Source organism: Panthera onca, chromosome A1 (genome assembly GCF_046562875.1).
Source record: "Panthera onca isolate mPanOnc1 chromosome A1, mPanOnc1 haplotype 2, whole genome shotgun sequence".
Classification (NCBI taxonomy): domain Eukaryota; kingdom Metazoa; phylum Chordata; class Mammalia; order Carnivora; family Felidae; genus Panthera; species Panthera onca.
In genome coordinates this window covers 26,236,684-26,251,857 of record NC_138339.1, presented here as the reverse complement: position 1 = coordinate 26,251,857, position 15,174 = coordinate 26,236,684, and the positions used below count along the sequence as shown (strand labels likewise).

General features: G+C 39.6%; 1 protein-coding gene across 3 annotated transcripts in view; it reads right to left on the bottom strand.

Annotated features, from left to right (window-relative positions):
* Positions 1-15,174, bottom strand: part of NPR3 (natriuretic peptide receptor 3) — a 94,535-nt gene that overhangs the window by 30,982 nt on the left and 48,379 nt on the right. For all 3 annotated transcript variants that reach the window (XM_060634435.3, XM_060634432.3, XM_060634434.3), the window contains exon 4: positions 1,240-1,375. In XM_060634435.3, the coding sequence (XP_060490418.1) occupies positions 1,240-1,375 (136 nt within the window). The remainder of the gene's footprint in view (positions 1-1,239; positions 1,376-15,174) is intronic.

The following is a 15,174-nucleotide window of genomic DNA, read 5'->3' as shown; positions in this document are numbered from 1 at the left end:
GGCTCCAGCAGCTGGGTCATTCTCATTGAGTCCCATGTTAATCTTCTTTGAGACTGTCAGTGAAGTGAAAGGAAACAAGAATTCTATACACTATTAGCAAGAATTCAGACCAGGAGACCTTTTGGGAAGATATTTGGCAATATTTAATGCACCTTAAAAGGCACTAACATACTTTTGGACCCGGATATCTCACGACTAGAAATATTCCCCATTGGATGTACTCAAAAAAATTCATCAAGATGTGTAATATGCTTGAGATAGCATTTTGCATAACAGCAAAAACTGTAAACAACTGAAGTATCCGTCAATAGGAAACTGATTAAAGAAATCCTTGTACAACCATATAGTAGAAAAATATAGAACCATCATTTTAAACTGTGCTGAATCATGAGTGCTCATGTGGAAAAATTTTTTACTTGACATACAAGTTTTAAAAAAAGATGAGATGGAAGAGTGACATTCATTGTATGGTTCCTTTTGTATAAATTTTTTTGATAAGATATATAAATGCATATGTGCTGGCAGAAGGCACAAAATATTTTTAGACTAAATCATAGGAAATTGTTAATAGTGGTTACATTAGGGAGAGGAGACTAGGGTGGGAAGGAAAACTTTCACTTTTAATTTTGTACATTTTTGTACTGTTTAAATTTTCCAGCCAAGAATAGTCTCATTCTTGTACAATTTTTAAATGTCAACAGAGGTTGCTTGAGTGATGAGATTATGGGCCATTTTTTTTGCTGTGGTTCATATACTTCTCTGTTCTAAAGAAAGCCAGAGCTGATATTCACCATTTTAGAAATAAAATAAAAACAGAGGGCTTGATTAGACTTGCTTATAATCTCAAACTACCCATGATTAAATTGATGAATGTGTATCTGGGATTATTTCATTTAAAACTGATCACAGAACTCTTCACAAACTAATTATTTGTTGTGAATAAGGCTTGTGACAAATTTAATTTGAAGAAGCATAGAGTTGTTATCTAACAATCAAAAGGAGACAAGGTACTTCCTGTTTCAGTGGGATTCTTTCAAAGCACTTTCACAAGCTTTATCTCATTTAATTTTCACAACAAGCCTGTGAGGTAGTTTGAACTTGACATATTATCCTTACTTTACAGCTGAGGAAAACAGGAAACTGACAAAGTCCCATAGGCGTAAGAAAGAAAAACAGAACCAGGGAAGAAGCAGCTTGATCATCTACAGAGTGTTGTCATCTTATAGACTAAATCCTCACCTTCAAATGTTCTGTTCCAAGTCTGTTGGATAATTTTCCCTCCATCCTTCTTGCTGTAACCAGCTCTGAGTACTTCATGTAAAGCCAGAACATAGAGGAGGATGGCATCGTGGAATCCTTCAACAAACATGTTAACCTGAAAAGGAAACCCCAGTTGGGTGAGCCCAAACACCAATGACTCAACGTTCATGAATAATGTAAGCAAATCAAATGGTTAACAAGTTAGACTCAAGGTTCACAAGCAATGGCAGAGATGGGCAAAGTGTAGCCAACAAGAATCATGCCAAGATTTTCCTGGTACTGGCTTAGTGAGGAAAATCCTTCCCAGGTTTAGGAATTTGGAGAGCAGTAAAGATATTACACAAGTCAAGGAAATTGTACCTGTTGACGAGGTTAAGTATTCCAGGTGCATCACACTTGCCCATAGTTCCCTCTATACGGGTGCCTTCTTTCTTCCTCACGTCTACTCTCTACCTCAAGCCAGCCTAAGTCCAACCTCCCCCTTTAGGTTTTCATCTCCATCAGTCACCATGATCTCTCCATGCTCTGAATATAAAACTGACTAAAAGAACAGTAGGGATCCACTCATTCATGTTTGGATACTATTGAAAGCCTACTCTAGTGCTGGTGTTAAGGATTCAAAGAGGAGTGCTATTCCTACCTGCCTGGCATCTGTGGGCACTGCCATTCCTACCTGCCTGGCATCTGTGTCCTCTCTTCCATCAGCAATGGCATCTCAGTTTCTCTTTCCAGTTTGTGTTTGTACTTGTTCCTGTGGATCTGACCATCTCTACCCACCCTCTGGACTACCCCTCCCCACCCCAAGTTCTAAGGACAGGAATGGAAATATGCTGGGCCATTGGTTTATCCCAGCCAGGTCCTGGCTTAAGTAAGATAGCCCTTCCCCTCAAAAAACTTAAGCTCCATGTGAATTTGGGGAAGTCATTTAATTTCTTTGAGCATTGTTTCATTCAATAAGCATCATTTGAAAGTTCAGGTACCATATTTAAACCCATTGAACATGAAATGAGAAAATACAATCTTGAAATTTAGTAGCTTACAAATTCTGTATAAAAGTACAAAAAAAAAAAAAAACACCACACACACACAAAAGCAAGTCTTTTTATTTCAGGAGAAATTGTCAAGAATGGAATGCCGTGGAGCAGAATGAATTCAGCATTCCACAGATGACCACCATTAAGTCTTTGTGAGGAGGCATTCTATGCCTCATTCCTAGAAAAGGTTCCCATAGGAAGAGAGCCACAACTGACCTGCATCACCTAGTTCAAATACACAAACATCCATAGAAAACACAGCTCAATGTCCAGTGCTACTTGGCCTCATCTCATCCTTAAGTATGGTGAGTCCTGTTTTTTGTCATAGAAGCAAATGTTTTGCATTTGCCAAAGTCCAGTGCTGAGAGGCTGTTTAGAATAATGGCTAGAGCCTGGGCTCACTACCCAGAGCTGCCACTTCCTGGATGTGTTTCTCCACAACTCTGGGCCTCAGTTTTCCCTATCTGGAAAATGAGGAAAATAGTAGTACTTATCTCGTGGAGTTGCTCTTAGGTTTAAATGAACTAATAGATGTAAAAGACTTCCAACAGTGCCTAACAGAGTTGGCACTCACTGTTGGGTTTTATTGTTGTTATTGTCTACATATAGAGAATTATAAACCTAGGGATCCTGCTTAGCCTTTAATTCCTAACAGCAGTATTCAGAAAATAAGCATTCTACTTATGGTATAACATATCTTATGGACCCATTTTACACTTAATGGAAACTAAGGCTCCTTGTTCATGCTTTAACATGCCAAGCAGTGTTCTTACTTCCAGAATGTCACACCCTTAATTCTGCCCAAGCATAAGGTGTGCAGCCCGCACTGGTCAGTTCCACGGACCATCTGGGAGAAGAGAGGTGTCTGATCGCAGAAAAGCTCAGAATTAGTTGCAGGGCCCAAAGTCTAATCCTAGCCCTGACACATTACTTAATCTCCCTAATCTTAAATTTCCTCACTGGCTGAATGGGGGTTTAGTGCCTGCTCATCCCACAGAGCTCTTCAGGGGACTGAATTAGTGATTGCATATAAAACATCAGAAACAGTTTCTGGGACTAAGAAAGCAAATGGTAGACATTGGCTTTCACTCTTAACCATCAGCTTAAGTCTCAGAGAGTCATTATTTTCTTAGGCAAAGAAGAATGATGTACAAATAACATCTAGTCAAAGATGATTTTCTGCTGATTTGGCTATGCTAATTCAATTTTCCAAAGGAATATGAAATTTTCACTTAAGCCATGAAGTCATCATGGCTTAAGAAAGTGTGCATGCTGATGAGTTAATGAATTTTAATAAGTGGACTTTAGGGGCACCTGGGTGACTCAATCAGTTAAGTGTCCTACTCTTGATTTTGGCTCCATTCTCACAGTTCATGAGATTGAGCCCTGAATTGGGCTCTGCAGTGACAGCATGGAGCCTGCTTGGGATTTTCTCTCCCTCTCTCTCTGCCCCTCCCCTGCTTGCACTCTCTCTCTCATAATAAATAAATAAACTTAAAAAAAATAACATAGTGGTCTTTAGCTGTGTAATTTCTTAGGCCATGGTAAAAACATTTTTCAAAAAAATCTATCTTCCCTGGGATAATTATATAAAACTCATCCTGCTACAGGGGTGCCTGGGTGGCTTGATTGGTTAAGTGTCCGACTTCGGCTCAGGTCATGATCTCACGGTCCGTGAGTTCGAGCCCCGCATCGGGCTCTGTGCTGACAGCTCAGAGCCTGGAGCCTGTTTCAGATTCTGTGTCTCCCTCTCTCTCTGCCCCTCCCCTGTTCATGCTCTGTCTCTCTCTGTCTCAAAAATAAATAAACGTTAAAAAAATTTAAAAAAAAAAAAAAAACTCATCCTGCTACACAGGGAAGTCATACAGCCCTGGACTATGGGAAATATAAAGTGGCTCAGAAAAACTCTGGTCTAATCCTCTCAGTACTCTGAGAACCAAAAGAGCATCACTCCCCATTAGTCTTTCTGCACTCTCTAATTGAAGGTTTTCCCTCTCCTTGTTCCTGGGGAGCCTAGTCTGAGCCCTGTTAAATTGTAAATTACCAGCCACTGGGTATCAGCTCTCCACTTATCTTCCTCCCCCTCCTGATTCCTGCTCAAAACCTAGGGCCACCATGCTGACATTGGGCACCCAAAGCACTGGACATGCGCCCCAGCATCAACCACCTTCTGGCCCCTCCTCTTCCTTCCTTCTTGCTGTGCCCTCTAAATTGCCCCTTCTACAATTGCAGATTATCTGGCTGAGAAACATGAATTTGGATTACCCTTTTCCTAACAGGTTTGATGGTAGAAGAGAATAGATAGGTTCTGAACACATGGCCAGGTCTGAAAACTCATTCTATCTTGATTTGCAAATGGATCGCAAAATTTACCTTCTTTCCTCTCAAAGTGGCTGAGTGTTTCCCTCTCCTGCCAAAATTAGCAGGAGAGCTGCTGACCTGCTCCGAGGCTCACTGGCACCCTGGGCTGCTGCGGAGGAGGTTTCATAACACCTACCTCATAGGACTTCAAGCCAGAAGCAAAACCCCAGAGACCGTCTTTTCTCGAGGAGAACATTCTCACATCCACATGTGTTTTTTAATGGGAGGAAAGCCCATCAGCACATTATAGACACTAAAAATCACAAGTGCAAACATTTTTTTTAATGAGGAAGAAAAAGAGCCAGAGTATTAAGTTGCCTTTGAAACATTTTTCACTCAACCTCCAGGCTGAAAGGAACAAGATCATCTGCTCTGTCCCCCTGCCTGTGGTCATAACAAAATTTGAACCTCGAAATCCATGATCCATGACAGATCATGCTATAGTTACTAATCAAAGAAAATAGGATACCCTTACCTGAGTATTCCAGTATTTAGCATCATTTCTAGCCAAAAAGCTCTTCCGTACCGTCATTAAGCATAAGTCTTAATTAAATTCCTAAATGCAGCCATTCCCTGCTAGATACCGAACAGAGTTAAGAGAACAAAGTAGTTCTTGGGGCGCCTGGGTGGCTCAGTTGGTTAGGTGACCAACTTGGCTCAGGTCATGATCTTGCAGTTTGTGAGTTCGAGCCCCGCATCGGGCTCCGTGCTGATAGCTCAGAGCCTGGGGCCTGCTTCAGATTGTGTCTCCCCCTCTCTCTACCCCTCCCCTGCTCATGCTCTGTGTCTCTTTCTCAATAATAAGTGTTAAAAAAATTTTTTTTAAAGAGAGAACAATGTAGTTCTTGAGCCCTGGGAGTTTACAATCTCAACCAAATAGCCCCACAGTTCCACAAAACACATAGATGAACTCCATACTAGAAAGTTATGAAGCAGAAAGTTATGAACCAATGAGGGACAAGAGTCAGAGTAATAATTATTTGTGCTGGGTATCATCAAATAAAGTATCTATCATTTAAAAAAGATGGAAGTCATTCATCATCTTCCACTCACTCTGGGAAGTTTTCCAGAACAAGGTAGCATGCTGGCACTAACTCTCTCATCATTTCATCTCCATCCTCCTGATCTTGCCCTTTTAGTTGGCCAGCATCAGATATTCCAAATGAAATATAGCCATTTTGCCACTGGCCTTCCTCTCTGATAGTGCCTGTCAGCCATGTCCATTAGTGTTTTTTAATTTTTTTTTAATCCTCTATCATGGGGAAAGCAGAATAGAAATCTTGTTATATTTTAACTGAGCATATAGAGTTGCCATTCATAACATGGCTCTTATCTGTGACAGTGAGCAAAGTCTTTCTTATTTCTCTTTGGAGGGGCAAGTTGAGATTGATAGATGAATTCTTCAATGCCTGAGTTCCAAACAAGTAAGCAAAGTATGCTGCATGCCTCAGCTGTTCTGTAAAGTGAGAATGAGTAACACAGCAGTAATCTAGCTCCTGGGATGTCTGGATATCTGAGAAAGACTCTAAAGCTCTCAGACCGAGGCTACTGGGAGAAAGCTACCAAAGTTAAATGCTAAGGCTAGGCTGCCCTGGGATTTTGCTTGTGGTATCCACATAACTCAAGCATATCACACAGTGGTTCTATCTTCCTTGCCACAAACCAATGGTTCGTAATGCAAATGAGGAAAGCTGAGAGTGTTGGGCAACATTTCTCAAAAGTCTTTTGAAAAAGACATGACCCTTAACCTCTCACTCAGTTGAAGGGGAGATGGAGTAAAGGGAAATTTTGATGGCTTTCTGAAAAGGTAAGAAGAGAGAAGGGTCCAGGACACCCAGAGACGGGTCCATCATAGCAGGAACAATGGCAACTTGTCTAATTAGTAATAAGACCCTCAAATGAAACTTATCCAGCTGGGCCCCTGTTGATCATGGACAGGGGAAAGAAATTGCCTGGGCATGCCACATGGGTAGGCCAAAGGTTAGAGAACATTATACATTTGATGAACACTTTACAAGTGATCTACATGCAATAAAAACAGAGATACTATTTGTTTTAATTCAACTTTCTGTTGAATTAAAAAATTAAAAATCTAAAATTTAGGGGGCACCTGGGTGGCCCAGTCAGTTAAGTCTCTGACTTCGGCTCAGGTCATGATCTCATGGTTCGGGAGTTCAATCTTCACATCGGGCTCTGTGCTGACAGCTCAGAGCCTGGAGCCTGCTTTGGATTCTGTGTCTCCTCTCTCTCTGCCCCTCTCTCACCTCTCAAATATAAACATTAAATTTTTTTTTACTCTATAATTTAGGATAACAGCAAGAACTTCCATAAGCCAATGGACATCACAACCTCTTCAACACCAAAAGGCAGAGTTCTCATTCTTACTGGCAGACATTCCCAATGTCTGCTCTTCTGTACTGGGCCTGCCTTCATGGAATTCACACTTGGTCACTTGCTTATTTTAGCCTTGAGGAAAGTTAAGTTGAAAATCTAAATCCTTATCCTAGTTGAAATCTGAGGAAATGCAAAGGTCAAGTGGCTTATTAACAACAGTGAGGCAGCACATCAGGGAGAGAGCCAGAACCCAGTTATGTGCTAGGCTGAAGCATTGCCATAATATCTGACATATTTCTTTCTCCCTGTGCTGAGGTTTGCCCTAAGTTTTCCAAATAACTATCTCTATCCTGGGCTCAGCTCCACCCCTATAGCAATACCTACTAGGATTAACTCAGATCTTATGGCCTAGAGTATGGCTGCTGACAAACAGAGGTAGATTTTTTTCTCTCTCTCATCACCTAACACATAATGTATCATTAAACAAAAGCAGTCCTGAGAAGATTGTTAAGTCAACTTATGACCCCTCATTTGTCTTCCATACCACAGCAACTGGCTGCCCTTTTAATGACTGCAGCAGCAGTGGAGGCTAAATGCAGGCACCACAGTGCTGATACGTGGCACTCATTTATTTACACAAGCAAACCTCAGCAAGGAAGGCATGCGGGGCCTGCTGGTGGGGAGCAACAAGGTAGAGGAGGACTCCATGGAATTGGCCTGTTGGAATTGGTGGATGTGGAGCACAAGCAAATGATAATGACTTAAAAACTCTCCCCTTGCTCATGCAGAGAATTCAGTCATATGATATATCTACCCTCTGAATGTGTCACACACACGTCATATCCAGATGCTTCTCATCACCCTTACCCTTGATGGCTTAGTTGAGAAATACACATACATAATGACATAATTGTCCCTGGCTTTCAGATGATCAAGTGAGCAATGTCTGCCCTTGGCCTTGATTTCCACCAGTACCTGACCAGATGTACCTCTGGAAGGCTTGGTGACCAAACCCCCAAGACTGCTCTAGACACTCTCTGGCCTCTCTTCCCAGGGGTCTGTGGTCCTGTCAGGCTCAATGTTGAAGTGGGTAAATGTGTATACCAAAATCTAATGAGAGAAGGGCTGGGGCATGCAGCAGGTAGTGAGGTAGGCCCAAGCCAGTACAAGGGGTGACCAAGTCAAAGGGAGATGGAGACAAGGAAACATGAGAGGACAATTTCTGGCTTCATTATTTCCAAAAGGCCAAAATCAGAAAGAACATGTAAATTCTAATTTCTCCAACTTGATGACATCCTTTTAGACAACCTGAGAACTTCAGATCACTTCTCCTGAATTTCTTGAGTCATCTATAGATACGATGGCAAGGAAGAGATGAGCAAAAATCCAAGTTTAGATGGGTTTTTTTTGGGGGGGAGGGGTGGTAGTTACTTCTTTTCATTTCTGTCTTGTATCTTAAAATAAAACCGGTCCCTTTTTCTTTAACCAATTTCAAGATGTGGTAAGGACTGAGCTAAGATCCAGAACCCTAATTCCTAGTTCTAGCATTTTTGATTTATTCAATCACTGTGAACAGTCAGCACCTTAATTTTGTTCAATTTTTAATTCAGAGTTTCCCAAGCTGTATTCCACAGAGGCAGCATTCTTTAAAATGTAATGGATGACTCTAGAAATAGCAGTAATGTGTCTAATAAGTTTATAAAATGCTAGGTTGAATAAAGTCAAGCAGTTCTCTTTACTGCCAGATAATTATCATAACAGCTAACTTTTACTGAACATCTCCTACATGCTAAGAGATATGTAAACACTTAAGTTCTACTGCATTTAGTCCTTACAAAACTTTCATAGATAAGTCCTGTTATTATCCCCTGAAAGAGACTCTGACTAACCCTTTAACAGAATGGAGATATCTTGGTCAATGGATTAGGTCAAAATTCCAGAAAATGTTGGGGCAGACAAGCTCTTAGTAGGGGTCCAAACCAGAGCTGCCTAGTTATGACATTTATCTTACTGATATGTTCAGCCAACTAATCCTGGAAAAAAAGCTTTGTGCTCTACTTTGTGTTTTTAATTGACTTGGTAGCTCTACAAGTTGAGTACATAGACTGGAAAGAGCAATGAGAGACTATGAATGAGAAGACTAAGACAATGTTCTTCAGGGTGATGGAAGAATAGAACCCACACCTAGAGAGGGAATGAGATGGCAGAAGATGAAAGAAGAAAGGAGGAGAAGGTACATGAGGCAACAAGCTAACTTTCCCTCATTTCTTAATTCAGTCTTTAAGCCAGAGCTAATACAACATGACTCAGATCAAGTGGATCAGGAGTTCTGATAAGTCATTGACTCAGATAAAGTTAACTGTGTTCCAGCAATCAATAAAAAGGCCAAAGGAGCATCTAAACAAGCTGGATGTTAAGGATGAGGGTCCTACTCCAAAGACCAGTCTGTTCCAAGCACATCAGCAGCCAAACCATGTAATAAAAGATCTACTAATGTGATGTTTTTTTAACTAGCACACAACACAAAATATGATGACTTTGATAAGTAATAGTAATAAATGTAGCAAAGCTTCATCTACCCAGTTTCATCAAATAAAAAAAGACGTCTCATATCAGCAAAGTTTCCAGGTTCTTAAACATTATTTCTCTAAGTATCAAAGTTTTTGAATAATACAAACACTTTTGATGGAAGTGCCTGTAAAATTAGCCACATACATTCCTGCCTTGGTAGCATAAGTATGCTGAATGTGATATTAACTTATTACAATTCTCCATATGTAAGGCTATGACAATAGCCAGTCCAGTAGGCTTCATTGCTATTGAAAAGTGTACTGGGGGGCGGTGGCTCAGTCGCTTAAGTGTCCAGCTCTTGATTTCAGCTCAGGTCATGATCTCATGGTCATGAGATCGAGCCCCTGCAGCAGGCTCTGCACAGAGTGTGAATCCTGCTTGGGATTCTCCCTCTCCCTCTGCCCTGTCCCCATGTGCACATGTGCACTTTCTCTCTCTAAAGGGAAGAGAAGAGAAGAGAAGAGAAGAGAAGAGAAGAGAAGAGAAAAGAAAAGAAAAGAAGAGAAAAGAAAAAAGGAAAGTGTATTGGGCTCTTTACACAATGCTGACACCAGACTTCTATGTTTCTAGATATTCTCACTTCTTCCATTCTGATAGAACATGAGCTGGGACCCACTTCCTTTTCTGAAATGCTTCCTTCCCTTGGCTACTGATTGTTCTGCATCTCCTTATCTAGCCATTCCTGTTGGTGACTCCAGGGTTTTCAACAGCTAAAGAACTAAGTCTAAATGTTTCAGGGTGGTGAAAAACACTCTTTATTATTAGCCACACTCCCAAAAGAACTTTATGCCTTACTCTTTACAAAATCTCTTAGATTCTCTGAGCATGCCATGAAGTACCTTTACACATTAGCCCCTGGGCTTGGAATGCCCTCCACATAAGTCTTGTCTCATCCAAAGCAAACTCCTATTCAACTTTACTGGACATTCTCAGATTACCCTCTCCAGATCCACCTTCTACCCTTCTTCAACCAGCTCTGTGCCCTGGGAGGCTGGCATATATGGACAACATCAACTGGGTCCCCTTGCCCTCTGGTTTCTGGTTGGTTCAGCAGATGAGAGGGTAGAAGGAGATAATGGTCAGGATGTGAGAGGCTGCACTCCTCCACCAGATGCCACAGGTGGTTCTCCCCAACAGCCACAGACCTCATGGGTGCTAGAAACCTCTCCCTCCTCTTGCCCCTTCTAGTCTAGGGGCTGTAACAGCTTCCCACATTTGCAGGCCATGAGGTTCTTTGCCATTGTTTGTTGATTTTCCTTAATTCCACACTTACCTTTGTAATAGTCCCTTTACTGAGTTCTCTTTCATTTCCTTTCAGTGTGTCTTTTATTTCCTCCCAGGATCCTAATGGACACATCAACTTTCTGTGAGCCACTCAAACTTGTTCTTGCTGCATCCTTCCCTGAACCACCCAATTCCTCCTTTCTTCCACAAGTACACTTAGTGCACATATTATCTCACTCACCAGTCTATTTTACTCTTTTGCATGCCTCCATACCCTGACATTCCACAAGCCCCTTAATGCACAAACCATATGTTAGGTACCTTAGTTTTCCTAGAATCTAGCCCTGCATCTAACACAGAGACTGTACTCACTTGAGTTGACTCCACTGTCACCTGTCACTACCTGTTACTTTCACTGTGCCTACTTCTAGATGCCATCTTCTTCTCTCAGGCTTACTACTATTAATGTTCTGTAAGCTGGAGAAAGAAATCACAAAGCTCATTATAACTGTACTTAAAATGGGGGTAAACAGTTTCTGAGTGAGGATTTGAGAGATTCTCCTATAATAAAATTAATAAATTAGATGTTTGCTTTAGCTGCTCAAAAGCCTTTTTCACACACTCTTTGCTTTTGACTGGGTCTAATGTAGTTGAGATTGCCATAAAATTGATTCAGCAGGTACTTCTAAGAGAAAGACTTCCAGATTTTGACACCCAATACAGGATTCTCATGCTGAAACTAACAAATAATTCTCAGCCAGTAAATGAATGAACTTTTTTCTTTTCTTTTTTTTTTTATGTTTATTTACTTTTCAGAGAGAGAGCATGAGCAGGAGGGGCAGACAGAGAGCGAAACAGAGAATCCAAAGCAGGCTCCAGACTGTCAGAACAGAGCCCGATGCAGGGCTTGAACTCATGAACTGTGAGATCATGATGTAAGCCGAAATCAAGAGTTGGACACTGCCGAACATTTTTTCTTTTAATAAATTTTTTGCCATCAAGTTTGCTAAACACACACACAGACACACACACACAATAAAACTAAATATTATCTCCCCTACAAGAAGCTTAATTCCCTACACATTTTGAACACTGTTTATTAAAGGAAATTAAGGAATTATTGGAAGATTTCAGGTGTGATAATAGTATTATAGCTGTGTTTTTAAAAAGAGTTCCAGTACTGGCAGAGTAATTTGTATTAGATTAATTTTTCAAAAAGAAATTAAACTCTCTAAACAAAAAGTTTTAAAAAGGACTAATTGAAGACAATGGGAAGTGACCAAAAAAGAGGCCAAAAACAGAGGAAATTTGATCCTTGAAAAAATGGACCACATTTCATAAAAACTAAATGTATATGGTTTTCCTCTAAGGGTACTCCTTGTCTTGGGGTATCTAGGACTCAAGCAGAAAGTCACAGCCTTCTTGGCTTTAGAGGTCAGAGGGTGTAGTTCAGAGCTGATATTGAGGACATACAATGAGGGAGTAAATCCCGGGCAGAAGAGAGCCACAGAGAAGGGAGCATTCCAACCTGTTTCATAAACTTCTGTCCTTAGTTGATTTTTTTAATGTTTATTTATTTTGAAATTGGAAGAGAGAGAGAGAAAGGAAGCCGAGGAGGGACAGAAAGAGAGAGATGGAGGAAGAGAATCCCAAGCAGGACCTATGCAGTCAGCACAGAGCCTGACGTGGGGCTCGAACTCACAAACTGTGAGATCATGACCTGAGCCAAAATCAAGAGTCAGATGCTCAACTGACTGAGCCACCCAGGCGCCCCGAGTCCTTAATTGATTTCTAAACTGCACATATACAAGAAAGACACCAAGGAATCCAGTAGAAAGCAACAGCTGGAAAGCTGAAGAAGCTAAAGAACACTTAAATTGCTGCCTTCTAGAGTTTGTAACTTGAGAAATATCTCAGGCTTTCTGGTAAAACCCCATATGGGCCACACCTTAGAAGTAAAGTCTATACCAAGAGACTAAGGATTCATCCTAAAACTGAAAGTAACCCAAAACAGAATCACCTTAATAAAAAATAAAACCAAGCTTCCAAAAGTTCAAAGTGGGTGGTCAGTAATTTAACTGCCTGCTAGAACAAAAATCACTCTTCAGGGGAACATAACTGAATACACTCTCTATAACATCATCCACAACATCCATTACAAACTCAAAAAAAGTAAACATTCAGGGGCATGAGAGATCATCTATAGTCAAGAAAATAGTGAGTAAAAAGTGACCCTGAAATGATCCAAATGTTGAAATCAGCAGATAAGAACTTTAAAGCAGCTTTATATATGTTCAAAGATTTAAAGAAAAAGATGACCAAAAAGAAGGACCAAATGAGAAATCAGTGGAGAAATGTAAGGTTTAAAAAAGAACAAGTGGATATTCTAGAACTAAAAAGTACAATATTGAAAAAAGAAATATTCACTGGATAAGTTTAAAAGCAAATTGAGTCCATGATCTTAAAGATATCAATAGTGGGGCTCCTGGGTGACTCAGTCAGTTAAGAGGCCAACTTTGGCTCAGGTCATGATCTCACAGTTTGTGAGTTTAAGCCCTGCTTCAGGCTCTGTGCTGACAGCTCAAAGCCTGGAGCTTGCTTCGGGTCCTGTGTCTCCCTCTCTCTCTGTACCCCTCTCCTTGTGCTCTATCTCTGTCTCTCAAAAATGAATAAATGTTAAAAAAATTAAAAATTAAAATAAGCAAATAAATAAAAATTAATTAATTTTAAAAAAGATATATCAATAGTAAATATCTCAATCTAAAGAACAGAAACTATATAAAGTGAACATACAGACCCCAACTGTACTTTCTGTATATTCTACTGTATATTCTACCAACAAAAAACTGAAGATGAATTTTTTATTCTACTTACAACAGTATCAGAAGACATAAAATTATTAGCACTAAATTTAACCAAAGACATGCAAAACCGCCACACAGAAAACTACAAACATTATTGAGAAAAATTAAAGATGACTCAAATAAATGGAGAGATATATGTTCACAGATTGGAAGATTTAGTGTTTTTAAGATGTCAGTTTTTCCCCAAATTGGTCTACAGATCAATACAATCCAAATAAAAAATCCCAGCAAGTTTTCTTTTTTTTAGAAATTGGCAAGTTGATTCTAAAATTTATACAGAAAAAAGAAAGAACTTAGGACATGCAAAACTTCTCTGAAAAAGAAAAGCAAATTAGAGGACTTGTGTTATCAGATTTCAAGATTTACTGTAAAGCCACAGTATTCAAGACAGTATAGAATTGGTATATATACAAATAAATAGATTAAAGGAACAGAATAGAATCCAAAATCCACACTAATATCGTTATCTGAGTTTTGACCAAGGCATTTCATTCACAGTGGGAAAAACAGATTTTTTTCAACACACGGTAATGGGACAAATTTACTTTTAAAATATGGGAAAAAACTAAAACTTGATTCCTATCTCTCAGCATATACAAAAATTCATTTGATAAGGATCACAGACCTAAACATAAAAGCTAAAACTATAGGGGTGCCTGGGTGGCTCAGTCAGTTAAGTGTCCGACTTCAGCTCAGGTCATGATCTCACAATTCGTGAGTTTGAGCCCCATGTCAGGCTCTGTGCTGACAGCTCAGAGCCTGGATCCTGCTTTGGATTCTGTGTCTCCCTCTATCTCTGCCCCTCCCATGCTCACACTCTGTCTTTGTCTCAAAAATAAATAAACATTAAAAAAAATTTTTTTAAGCTATATAAAGCTGTGAAAGAAAACAGGATATCTTTTTATCTTTGGGATTAGCAAGTTTTATTAAAGAGAATACAAAAAAGCAACACACATTAAAAAAAGACTTCATCAATATAAAAAAAAAAAAACCTCTGCCATCAAAAAGTATCATTAAAAATACCAAGAAGTGAAAAGTTGAAAGAAAATGTTCATTATACATATTTCTGATTTACATTCAGAATATTTAAAAAGAGCTTTTAAATTCAATAACAAAAGTAATAAATAACCCAATTTAAAACTGGGCAAAACACTTCATCAAACAAGTTACAAAAGTAAAGTAAGCCAACAAGCACATGTAAAGAGGCTCAAAATCACTAGTCACCACGGGAATACAGTTTAAAAACCACAATGAGGTACCATCCTACACCCATCAGAATAGCTAAAAGTAAAAAGTTGACAACCCCAAACGTAGATGAGATTTTAAAACAACTGTAACTCTCATACATTGCTAGTGGGGATTTAAAACAATATTACTTTGGCAGATTTTTAGAAAGTTAAACATAGACCTATGCTGTGACCCAGCAATTTCTTTCTTACATATTTACCCAATGAAAATGAAAGCATATGTCCATAAAAAGACTTGTACAAGAATGCTCACTGCAGCCTTAGTCATAATAGTCCCAA